Below are 12,450 nucleotides of genomic sequence, written 5' to 3' on the forward strand. Positions count from 1 at the left end.
AACTAGAAGTGACACATAAAGAGTCAGGCACGGAGAATAAGTCAGCAAGTGGTGGCTGCCACCTTTTGGGAGCCAGGGCTGGTTTGCTCCTGTCCTCTCCAGGGTGTGCTGTCTGGTCTGTAGAGGTCTTTTTCTCTTCTTGTGGTCAGCTGACAGCCAGATGTGATGCCAGGCTCCTGAGTCAGATTCCTGCTGTATCCCCCACTCCACCATGACTTTACCCTTCTTTTCCAAAGATGCCCAAGACCCCAAATAACTTCTTAATTCACTGGGCTTAGAACTCAGTGTCATTATGGTTAAAAAAACAATTGCATTGATTACCTAATTATATCTGAAGAATGTCCCCCCTTTTCTTCCAGGTAATCCTTGCTATCGATGTGCAAATGGGGCCACCCCTGCAGCCAGGTGGCTTCTGCATGCTACCTCCCATGAGATGTGACCTTCTTACTCATTCTTCATGTCCCTACACATGGGGACACATTGGTTTGAGAGGTAATGATGCTTTTCTCATCATCTCCTCTGGGTTTGTGGGGAACAGTGTCGAGGGCATCTTTCACACACACGCAATACACACACCCACCCACCCATGCACCCACGCACACGCACACACACACTTCCCTTTCTTAAGCCTCTGTGGTCTCTTCTGTAGGACACAGTGAAGGAGAGGCTGTGTGCGCTCAGGTGCACACCCATCATTCATTCTGCTGTCTGCATCCATCTGCCTCCCTCCAGCTGCAGCCCTCTTCCTCTGCTGCCCAATGCAGGGCATCGTGGAGTCCTCTCCAGGGTGACGAGCACGGATGGAGGCAGGGCGGGCAAGGGCCTGAGGCCCAGCAGTGGCAGACGTAGGCGGAGGGACAGACGAAGATGGGCACTGGGCGCTGTGCTCAGGGGAGCTCCTTCCTGCCCCCTGGGGGGAGCTGGAAACCAACAGACCACAGCAGGTAGGTGGAAGAGAGGAAGGAAGGAGAGGTGAGGTGGGGGTGGGAACAGGAGTGGAAGGGTGAGGGGTGGCAAAGAGGCAAAGCCAAGCAGGAGGAAAGAACAGAAGGGCATCAGTTGGTTCTGTCTTTTGCTTTTGGATTTTAGTCTTCTCCAACTGGGGATGGGAACATGTAGGGAGTGTGTACAGTGGCAGAGCATTAATTACCCACCAACCCCCATGTGTATGTGTGTGTGTGTGTGTGTGTGTGGTGTCTGCATGTTTGCATATGCACAGACAACACAAAGTGCAGTGCTCATGCATGCATGCATGTATGTGGAGGCCAGATGTTGATTCTGGTCCCTTCACATATCAACTAGTCTGGCTACCATCTTGCTCCTGACACCTCCTCTCTCTACTTCCCCAATGGGTGGTTTGCCACACCCGCTTGGCTTCTTTCGGGTTATATCTTTTATTCCCTTGTGGGTCAGCTTTCCTACTGCAGTTTGGATTCTGACCCACTCTTCTTAGATACGTGGCCTTGTTCAAATTTGTTAATGTTCACGTGCTTAACTTCAGTTTTCTCATCTGCAGTGAGGGTCCTAATACTACTGGCCAGCTCTCCATGCCTGTGGTGGTGGGGTGCCCCTGTGTGCAGGAGCAGTGTGTACACAGGTCACTGTATCCCCTGCAGAGACGGTCTGTCTCCCACCCTCTCCAGTCCCCCCAATCTCACCGGCTGCTGGCGGCGGGGCACTCAGTGGCGGTGGCAGCTGCAGCCAGGCCTGGGGGCTATACCGCAGTACACACTGTGCTGACTGTGAACTCCGCCTCGTTGCTCATGATGTCTGTGGGCTGGATGTTGCGGTCATACATGGGGTTCTCAAATGTGGCCCGCACGTTTGTGTTCTCGTGGCCAGCATAGCCATTGAATGGGACTTTGGGTCTTCTCCTGAGAATAGGAGACAGTGACCTTGAATTCAAAGATGACACAGGATCCAAAGCAAGAGTGGAGAGGGGTCCTTTCTCCCTTTAGAAAGGTTACATTATTCTGAGTCTGCCGGGTAGGGTGGGCTGGGCTGGACTGGGTGCTCAGTTGCTCTCCCTGGCCTCCATCTTCAGAGTACTAGAACTGGGTACACTGTTGCTTTCCCTGGCTTCTGCCTTCAGGGTACTAGGTCTGAGTATACAGTTGTTCTCCCTGGTTTCTACCTTCATGGTACTAGGTCTGGGTCACAGCTTCCCAGTACCTGTGCTTGTAGAGATAGAGGACGAAGCCGGCGATGATGAGAGCGATGAAAGGCACCAGGATGGCGGCGGCCACTGAGCTGCTGTTGGAAGCAAAGTGCCGGCCGATGGACTCGGGATCTGACTCCAACAGCCTGAGGTCTGCAAAGTGCCAGAGCATACCACTCAAGTCACAGACTCACCCTGAGGTGATGCTCCCCACTGGCCACTCAACCCTGCTGCAGAGTGGCAGGTACTGCCACCTGCTCTTGCTCAGATGGCAGAAGCCTGTGCCCAGACAGCAGCTGCCTGCCTCACAAGCTCTCAGAGAACTCCCTGGAGGCCCATGTGAGCTTGCCTCTGGTCACATTGTATCCAGAGGACTGTGCCTGGAACACAGCTATCCCTGGGGGCTGGGGGTGGGGAGGTCCCAGGGAAGATAGGTAGCAGATGAACCTGACATCATATCCCTGAACACAACCTTCAAAGGATGAAGTTCTTTTGAAGTTTCTACGCTTTTCTTGGCCATAAAAGCCCGTTATTAGATGAAAGCTTTCATCAGGTGGAGCCATGGTATATATGTGTGTGTGTATATGTATATATGTATATGTGTATATATGTGTATGTATATATGTATATATATCTCACAGTGAGGTTGGGTTGCCATGGCAGGAATGAGTTGGGGTATATGAAGGCTCGCCACTCACTCCATTGGCTCCCTGTGAAGGGCCACCTAGCTGAGGGGCTAGGGGTCAACAGGGAGCAGAGAGTTGGCTATGTTTGCTGGGATCTTCCGACTACTGGACTGAGGGTCCCGGGTCTGTGTCAGGAGGTGTGAGGACTGCCACATGTGGGACCCTTGAGAGCAAAGCTGAGATGGCTGTGGGGAGGGGTGGAGAGGAAGAGGTGCCATGAGTAGATCTGAGCTGACTGAAGAGAGAACTTTCTGGAGGGGAGAGCTGTCGGAGAAGGTAGAGGATGTCCTGGTAGGCAGGGGCCCTGGGAATGGGAGGTCATGGTACGTGGGATACAGAGGTGGCTTTCAGGGACACATGGTTGTCCCCATCTTTTCTTTGTTGTTCCTGAGAAGCTAGGACCCTATTCCACGTGAGTCTGAGCCCCTGGGACAGGACCTGTTTCTGGAGTGGTCATGCCCAAGTGTGTGGAGTCCAATCCTGGGACAGGACAAACAGTTCCTTAGCGTTTGGGTCTTTTGTCTGTGACATAAGGGCACTCCACGCTCTCTGGGGAAATGCTAAGGAAGCCATGACGCTACAGGGAAGGGCAGCCTGATGCAGGGGTACTACGGCAACTCCCTGATCCTCTGGGCGGGGGTGATGCCCGTAGTGCCCGATGGCCAGCATGGCAACCTGAGGCTGAGTGCCAGTCTAGCATCTGTTCTCGGAGCTACTGCAGCTTCTGTCTGAGTCTTAAGGTAATACAGGCCCAGATGAACTTAAATTCATCAGTTTCCTTCCTGCCCCAGGATACAGCTCTCTCCCCCCGCCCCCGCCCCGGCTCACACTGCTAGTTACCAAGTCTTTGAAAGCCGAACTGCCCAAAGCCTTGGCCCTTGACAGAGCCTTGGTAGACAAAGGTGCCTCCAGAAGACTCCGAGGAAACCTGTAACAGCAGAAATGGGCAGGAGGAGAGATATGGGGAGAAAGTGGGGGAGGGAGATGGGGATAGAGGAGGAAGGAGGGAGGGAGAGAGAGGGGGAAACAAGGCATGTTAGAACAATCTGGAACTCCTGCCAGGCCAGAGCATAGCTGGCATGTGTGTGTCAGTTGGCAGAGCTGGGATACCTACTAGATGTGAGGGGTGTGTGTGTGTGTGTGTGTGTGTAGAGGGAGAAGTGTGTTTTTTTTCTCTTTTTCTGGAGTTTTGAGGCGAGATCTCAAGTAACCTAGGCAGGTCTTGAACTTCTATATATTGCCAAAGATGGCCACAAACTGCTGTTCCTCCTGGCTACAACTCCCCAGCGCTGGGAGCTGAGGTGTGAGACGCAGTCTGTGTTCTTCATTTTCTGCTGCTCACACTGTGTTGTGCTTCAGTTCCCATCCGTGGGATGTCATGTACAACACACACCGTGAGGTCCGAGTGACACAGTGATGTCCTCATCTCAATCTTTTAGTAGGCTTTGGGCACATGGAATCATAAGAGGAAACTGTGATGAAAACTGACTTGCGGACTGCCAGCAGAGTTGTGAGGGAAGAGATGAGCCTGGCAGAGTGAACATATTCTGGAGAGTTCCTGGCTGTTCCAGGGGATGTTGGTTTCTGAGGTGATGGCTGGGACATAATTCGTTGGCATCCCCCTGCACCTGACCCTCCTGATGTTCCAACAGCTGGCCTGTCCTCTTAGCAGCTGGAGTATGCTTTGAGGATGCTGCAGGTGTACCCCCAAAACCCACGCTCCAGCTCCAGGGGTACCCTTTCTCTAGTGTCTTCACACGTTCCCTCAGATAGATCCTGGTCTGCTGAAGAAGGGACCCCAATGGTTGCCAGCTGCTCCCGGACCCACAGCTTTATCCTTCCCCTCCCTTGGCCTGCACTTCCCACTCCGGGTCCCAGCTTTGAGCCTTGTCTATGTACATCTGCTGACCCTCCTGGCCTGGTTGAACCACTTGTTCCTGTCACTATTGAATCATTTATTCATTCTCAGCTTTTGGACTGCTGCTAATACCAGAACCGGATCCCCAAGGGATCCACAGACATCCCGGGTACAGCAGGGAACGATATGCAGGCTCCAGCCCCTGGAGAAGCGATGTGGCTTCTCCTTGTGGGTCTACCAAGCAGACTCTCCCAGCCACAGCACTCCACCAGCTAGCTCTGTCTTCAGCTTTGCTACCCCAGCCCATTAGATCATTTGTTCTTTTCCCATTCTGTCTTTCCTCTAGGGGGTCAAAGACAGTAATGCAGGGGCTGTGATAGGTGATTCCATGCTCAGCGCTCCTTTTTGAAATCAGAAGGGACCTGCACATGACCGTCACTAGGGACTGTTGCTACTTTGTGAATACTCTACAATGTATATATTCCCCACAAAGGCATTCAAGAGATCCCTGCCTCTCTCTTCTGTGTCCTGGACTCCCAAGCTGTGCTGACTCCAGCTTGAGCACACATCCCAGGGAGTCACTGGGGATTCACCTTCTCCCGGGCCACACCCGTGGCACCATGACCTTCACTCTCATACTCCCGACCCCCTGCTTCCTGCTTCCTGTGCTGACTGTGGAGATCACACAGTTGTCTCAGACCTTGACTCTGAGTCTTCAAACCTCTTTGAGCCCCACTTTTCCCAGTCCATCAGCTGACCAGGACTCCCCAGGTTTCCAGGCAACTTCAGTAGTTCCCACACCCCAATGTCCTTTCTCTGCAAGGAGTCTGGGAACAGGGTTGGGGTGCAAGACCTGGTGAAGAGCAATCAGCCTCACTTACATGGCCATCTAACGCCCAGTGGTCATCTTTGAACTTATTCACAAAGCTCTCCACAGGCCCCGTGACCTGGTAGACTTGAAGCAGGAGGCGGAAATCTTCCTTTTTATAGTTTCCTAGAGAAAGAAAGTAGGTTATATTTGCAACTCTATGAAAGTTCTCAAAATCCACATCTGTGGGTGTCATGGGCGTGGCTGTCTGTGTGACACTCTGGTGTGGACACTGGTGTAAATGTCCCCTGCACACATGTTGGTGCATGTGCTTGTATGTGGTTGAACGTGAGTGTGTGCAGGAATGTGAAGATGCATGCTCATAACTGAATAGCTAAAGGCTGTGATTCGGTTTTTATATGTTTGAGCAAAAGTATGATTTTTGTGGGACTGGTGAAATGGCTCCGTGAGACACGGCACCTGCCAACGGGCTTAATGATGGAGCTCCATTGCTAAGATCCATGCGGCAGGAGGAGAGAACATCCTCTGGAAAGCTGCCCGCTGATGCCCACACACATGTTGTGTGGCATGTGTACATGCACATAAACAAACAAACACATATATACATACATATGTACATACAATTTAGAGGTTTTAAGATGGAATATGATTTTGTATATTTTGATCTGAACACCAATGCATAGGAACGTTTGTTTACAAGTCCATGAACACAGAAGAGCATACACAGGTAGGAGCGTGTGTCTTTTATCAGAACAAATGAGTGAATAGGACTGTGTGTATGGGGGGGGCATGATCACACATGGGCTGTGCGTATGGAAGTTAATTCATTCATTCAGCAATTCATCTGTCTAGTCAAGAAAATACTTGTTTTCTGATTACACAAAAGTTGAAACCTGAACAAACTTTACAAAGGGATGCTTGAAGATAAAAAGAGATCTCTTCTGGTCTTACTAGTTACCACGGTAACTTACGGTGGTGCCCACAACTACACATGATTTTAAAGTGCCAATAGAAAGGAAATTGCTGCTGTGGATGCTTTTGTGGAATGCGTTTTCTTTCTTATGAATATAGTTTTTATTACTTTAAAACTTGGAGGTACAATGTATTCTGATGGGTATATTCACTACTAAACTGGCATTTGTTTTAAAGTTTCATTTATCATTATACATATACATATACGTGTGTGTGTGTGTGTGTGTGTATGGGTGCATGCATATATGTGCAGGTGTCTGTGAAGACCAGAAGGAGCTGCCTACATGTGGGTGCTGAGAACCAAACTTGGGTCTTCCTCAAGAGTAGCGAGTGCTCTTAACCACCAAGCCATTTCCCCAGCCCTCAAAGTGGTATTTTTTTTTATCTTGGAGATGTGATATGATGAAACCACTTACATTTTATTCTGTGGAAATGCTCTGTTTTTAGCTTTTTGTAATATAAATATAATTTTGAAGTGAACATTGTTTATAATTTTATAATTTTTTTCTGTTTCTATTTCATATGGCAAAAATATCCAAGAATACGGTAATTTTCAAGGGTCTTGCTAGGACTTGCCCAGCCTTCCCTGGAACTGTTTAGACTATGGTGGGATTTGGAGTTTGTGAGAAATCACATTTTGTGTTTGCTTTTCATTCTGATTATGCTTGAAAAGTATTTTTATTTAGTTAATTTATTTGTTTTTTTTTTTTTTTTTTTTTGGTAGTTGGTCTCTCTGTCTCTGTCTCTTTTTTGAAACAGGGTCTCACTATTTGCTCTGACTGTCCTGGAACTCACTATGTAGAGCAGGCTGGCCTCGAACTCACAGATATCTGCCTGCCTCTGTCTCCTGAGTGCTGGTGTTAATGGTCTGAGCCACCACAGCCGGCTCCTTTCTTTAGTGTATTGATTGTACTTGGGCTGCTGGGGATCCCCTGCTTCTACCTTTGGCTCAGTCCTCAGGCTGTTTCTCTTTCCTTTGAGGGAGTTCTTCATGTTTGAGTTACCAGGGTTGCCGTTAGTCCATGGGCCGGATGAGTAGACACCCTCTCTTTCCTGACTGACAGGCTGAGCCCCACCTGACCCTATGATGCAGTGACCTGATTCATCCCAGCTGAAGTGTGTGACTGTCACCCCTGAGCCTGCCCTGCTCTCAGACACATTGTTGCTTCCTTACCTGCCAAATGCAGTTCCACCCCACTGTGGTCGATCATGGTGGCGTTGACCTTGCTGTTGGCTACCTGGAAGCCGGTGACTCTAAGCATGGCTGGCTGCTTCTTCCCCTGGTATTCATAGGCCCCTTTCCATAAGGAGTTCTTGGCAAAAACATCCCCTGGAACTGGAGGGATCGAGAAGGTGTGAGTTAGACTTGGAATGTTGGGACAGCCAGGGACAGACAACCTGATGACTGATTATAGATGAAGACTCGTGTCTGATGTGGGGGTGGTGGTAAGGCGCTCTGGTGACTGTGGGGTCCTCTTATGTCTTAGAGTACTGGTGGAGGGAATGGAAACTGGCATATTGAAGGGACATCTGTATGCCCACCTTCATTGCAACTACTCGCAGCTGTCAAATTATGACAACTGCAGTGTCTGTGGGTGGATGGAAAAAGAAAATGGACTGAACTATGAAATACCATTCACCCCTCAAAGAGGAAAATCCTTTGCTTTGCGATAACATGGACGAACTTGGGGGACGTGATGCTACAAGAAATAAGCCAGAGGGAGGAAAGTTATTGTGAGGTGTCACTTACAGACCAAGTTAAAATGTCACACTTTAGAAGCAGGGAGTGGAGAGAAGTGGGGTTGGGGGTGTAGACACATGGTCAAAGGGGACAAATTTCCAGCCGGTCAGGAAGAACATTAGTGACTACTGCCCAGTGTCCGACTTTGGTTAATAATAATATACAGTATATTTTAAACATGCTAAAAAACGTATTTGAAATATTCAAAGTGAGGTGATGTGTGTTAATTAGCTTCATGTAATAATGTTACAGTATACACGCAAAGGGTAACTTCATATTGTGCTTCACATACATGTGCCTAAGAATGCAATGTAAATATATTTGCTTCTATGTAGATAATAGCTGTTAAGTCAACGATAACTAAGTCAGAATCACAAAGATTAGGTATAGAGAATGGACCAGGACTTGGGGGACAGATAGAGCTCCCTAGAAAAGAAAATAGAACAGGTAATTATGGATGGATGGAGGTTTGGAATGGGAGGATCAAGTGGGGATGAGGGAGGAGATACAGGAAGAGACAGCTAAAGTTAAGGGCCACCTGAGGGGGAGTGTGGAAACCTAATACAATAGAAACTTTCCAAACTACATCCAGATATGAAAGCAATCTAAATGAATTTGCCCTGTAATGGGGGAACACAGAGTCCCAACTGGCCATCTCTTGTCACCAAATGAAGCTTTCAATACCAGAAGTTGTCGACCAAAGGGGTCTCATTGGCATCCTCAGATAACCCAATCTGCTGCCAAGACTGTAGGTTGCACTCCACAAACCAATGGCAAAGTAGCATTGCAGAAGAGAACTGCACAATGCATTGGACATAGAATAGTCAAGTGGTGCCTCCGTAGAACCTTCATCCATGTGTGCTGGCTTCATCAGGTACCAGAGACCATCTTCCTCACTTGGGGGCTGCAGCTCTATTCTGCTAGTGGGGGCCATTCCACCTGCTCATCAGGGTCCCTCTAGGTCTTCAATGCTACAATGGTTAAATACTCCAGTACTTCCAATAACATATACAGTGTGAGTGGGTAGAAGCTCCCTGCTCCCTGGCAAGTGTGGCTCCCAAACCATTCATCTCTGTAGCAGCTTTCTTAGGCAGTGGTTCTAAAAACGGTGAGTTATGACCCTTTGGGGATTGCATATTAGATATCCTGCATATCTACATATTAGATATCCTGCATATCTACATATTAGATATCCTGCATATCAGATATTTACATTGCCATTCACAACAGTAGCAAAATTACAGTTATGAAGTAGCAATGAAATGATTTTATGGTCGGGGGTCATCACAACATGAGAAACTGAATTGAGGGGTTGCAGCATTAGGGAAGTTGAGAGTCTCTGCCTTAAGGCAAGGTTTCCCCTCCCTATTCAACCTAACAACAGTATTTAATTGACGTGACGCTCAATTGCCAACAGACATAGCTGGTCAAGGACTAAAATGTCCCCTGAACCCAATCTATAGAACTTTAACATACATGCCGAGGTACAGTACCGTTTGGATCTGGAAGGTTCCACTATAAAGCTTAGTCCCCAGCATGACACTCTTGGGAGGTGGGAGGTGGAGGGTAGGTAGTGGAAACTTTAGGAGGTGGGGCAGGAGGTTTTAGGTCAGTAGGACATTCCACTGAAGGGAATTGTGCAGCCCCGGTCACTTTATCTTCCCCTTTTTTCTCTCATGCAACTGTGAGGTGAGTGGGCTTTCTCCACCGTGTGTGTTCCCACCAGGACATTTACCACCCCACTGCCAGCCTCAAAGCCAACCAGTCCCGGATTCATCACCAGAACCATGAATTAAAATAAACATTTTGTCTTCCTAATTGGATTGGATACAGTCTTTGTTACAGCAGTGGAAATCTAACAAGCATGGTAATAAAAGTTGAAGGTCCAACATAGGACATCAGAATTTGTAATAATTTTGCATTGGCCAAACTGCACCTGTGGTTCTGTGTGCAGTTCTGGATGTGACATTCTTAAAGACATTTTGAAGAGGTTCCAGTGACCAATGAGCTCCCCGAGAAGGAGTAGAGTCTCTGGGTTTGTGAGCACACACTGGTGGGGACTGTGCCAGGAGGGGCGGCACGACCCAGGGATTCCAGAGCTCAGGGTTGCAGTCACTTTTCTGAGGGCCTGGGCTTTCTCTTCTGATGAAGCATCTCATTAAGGCTCCCTTCCTCCTGATGTTGCCTGTCTTAGGAGCTAGCAGGGAATTGTCTTGGTGTCTGTGGAGGGTCTCCATTCCTTCCCACTGGGCATGGGACCTGTGTGCTTGAAACTGGCTAACTGCATGGCAGAGGCGGCACCAGTTTCGTGAGCCAGCAGTCTGGACTCTGCCTACCTGAGGCTTGGGTGAGCAGAGGCTCCCGGGCTGTGTTGATGGGTCTCCCGCTGGGCCGGACCTCTGCTGGGAAAGGCAAGGGGAAGAAATAGGGTCAGCCTCTGGTTCACTCTGTGGAGGGAAACTGATGATGGCCGCCTGCCTGAAGTTAGGTGAAGATGCTCTCAGGTCATGCCCTGGCCTCATCCTCTCCTACGAGGATAGTGATGTTACACACCCATCTCAGAAAAGCATGGTGCACAGACAAACGAGGGAATCAGACACGTCAGTCACAGCTACTGGAGTATCAGACGAAGCACAGAGATGTACGTATTTATGCCGTTCTTTGTTACTGTATTAGGTAAGGACAGCAGAACCTGGCATGATCTTGAAATAGTTAAGGACAACTAAAAATAGAATTATCATCTGATCCAGCAATCCCACTCCTGGGTGTATCCCAAAGGAACTGAATCTACCATGCTAGAGATGAGCCTCATGCTTGGGTTCACTGCAGCGCAGTTCACGGTGCCCATGATACCCAGCCAACCTCTCTGTCCTTGACTTGTGTGAACATAAACACTCACACTCCATGATACACACACACACCCCACACACATATACACTATACCATACACACCTCATACCACAGCTTACACATATCCACACATATGCCATATCTATACCATACCATATACCACACATTCTCATACCACTTACTACACACACATCCCATACCATATACCTCATACCACAATATACACCCCAGATACACAGCCCACACCATTTCTCTCTCTCCTCTCTCTCTCTCTCTCTCTCTCTCTCTCTCTCTCTCTCTCTCTCTCTCTCTCTCTCTCTCGCATACACACCTGACACTGCATATCATACATACTCATACTCTCTCTCTCTTTTTCACACACACCATATACCCCCATACTATATCTCTCACACATATACTTCATACCACATATAACACACACACTACACCATGTATCACACACACAACACACCCTATACCTCCATACCATCTTTTCTCTTTTTTTCTCCCACACATAACCCACACCATATATGCTACATACATATATCAAATACCACACACACACATACAAAACTCACAATAAACACTCTCACACACAAACCTCACAATAAGCATGTGCACACACGCACACACACAACTTCACAATAAACATATACACACACACCAGATATCTCACACACACCATACTCATCCCCAACACACCATATACCCCCACCACAAACACATACCATACCATATACCACACACGACATTCCGGAGGCAGTCCTCCCTGGCTCCCGCCCTCCCCTTCAGTGGCCTTCCTCCTCATTCCCAGCATTCAGTGCATCCCTTGGCTCCTTAAGGGGTCGTTAGTTCCACCGATCCGGTTAGGATGATCAGTGTCTCTTTCAAGCATTCATTATTTCTAAGTCTTCCACATATGGTGGTGACATATTAACATGACAACAAATTTTAAATACCAAGTGTGTCAGGAGAGTAGAGACTGCAGAAAGTGACACCAGGGTGAGTGTGAGGAAGGAAATGGCTGACAGAGAAGGACTAGAATCCTTTCCCTGCCTGGGTTCCACACACCCGGGAGAGCGTGGTCAGGAAGAGCCTTGCTTCACTCTCCACGCGGGAGAGGCTGGTGCTGTGTAAATGACCTCCGCAGGGCCATGGTGCTACTGGACAGGGCTTTGGGGCTTTTCTCTCAGCTCTCTCGTCCATTCCCACCCTGACAGTGCTGTCTCAGAATGTCTTTATTCCCATTTCCCTCTGTGATGGGCCTGGAGACTCTGGCAAGTGACCCTGGGGCACAGATCATGCCTGTAACATGATAATGTGCTTTGTTGTGAACTCCTTAGGACAGACAAACAC

The 12,450-nt window shown here is 48.6% G+C and overlaps 1 protein-coding gene across 1 annotated transcript in view; it reads right to left on the reverse strand.

Annotated features, from left to right (window-relative positions):
• Positions 1-546: 546 nt before the first annotated feature.
• The window catches only part of Csmd2 (CUB and Sushi multiple domains 2), a 574,744-nt gene continuing 562,840 nt past the window's right edge, over positions 547-12,450 (reverse strand). Inside the window, exons 65-71 of the mRNA XM_029476560.1 lie at positions 10,581-10,646; positions 7,678-7,839; positions 5,584-5,696; positions 3,685-3,772; positions 2,173-2,311; positions 1,659-1,874; positions 547-920 (exon numbers count right to left, since the gene is read on the reverse strand). Of these exons, the coding sequence (XP_029332420.1) occupies positions 1,715-1,874; positions 2,173-2,311; positions 3,685-3,772; positions 5,584-5,696; positions 7,678-7,839; positions 10,581-10,646 (728 nt within the window). The 3' untranslated portion in view covers positions 547-920; positions 1,659-1,714. The remainder of the gene's footprint in view (positions 921-1,658; positions 1,875-2,172; positions 2,312-3,684; positions 3,773-5,583; positions 5,697-7,677; positions 7,840-10,580; positions 10,647-12,450) is intronic.

Source organism: Mus caroli, unplaced genomic scaffold, assembly GCF_978045245.1.
Source record: "Mus caroli unplaced genomic scaffold, Mus_caroli_1 scaffold_6, whole genome shotgun sequence".
Classification (NCBI taxonomy): domain Eukaryota; kingdom Metazoa; phylum Chordata; class Mammalia; order Rodentia; family Muridae; genus Mus; species Mus caroli.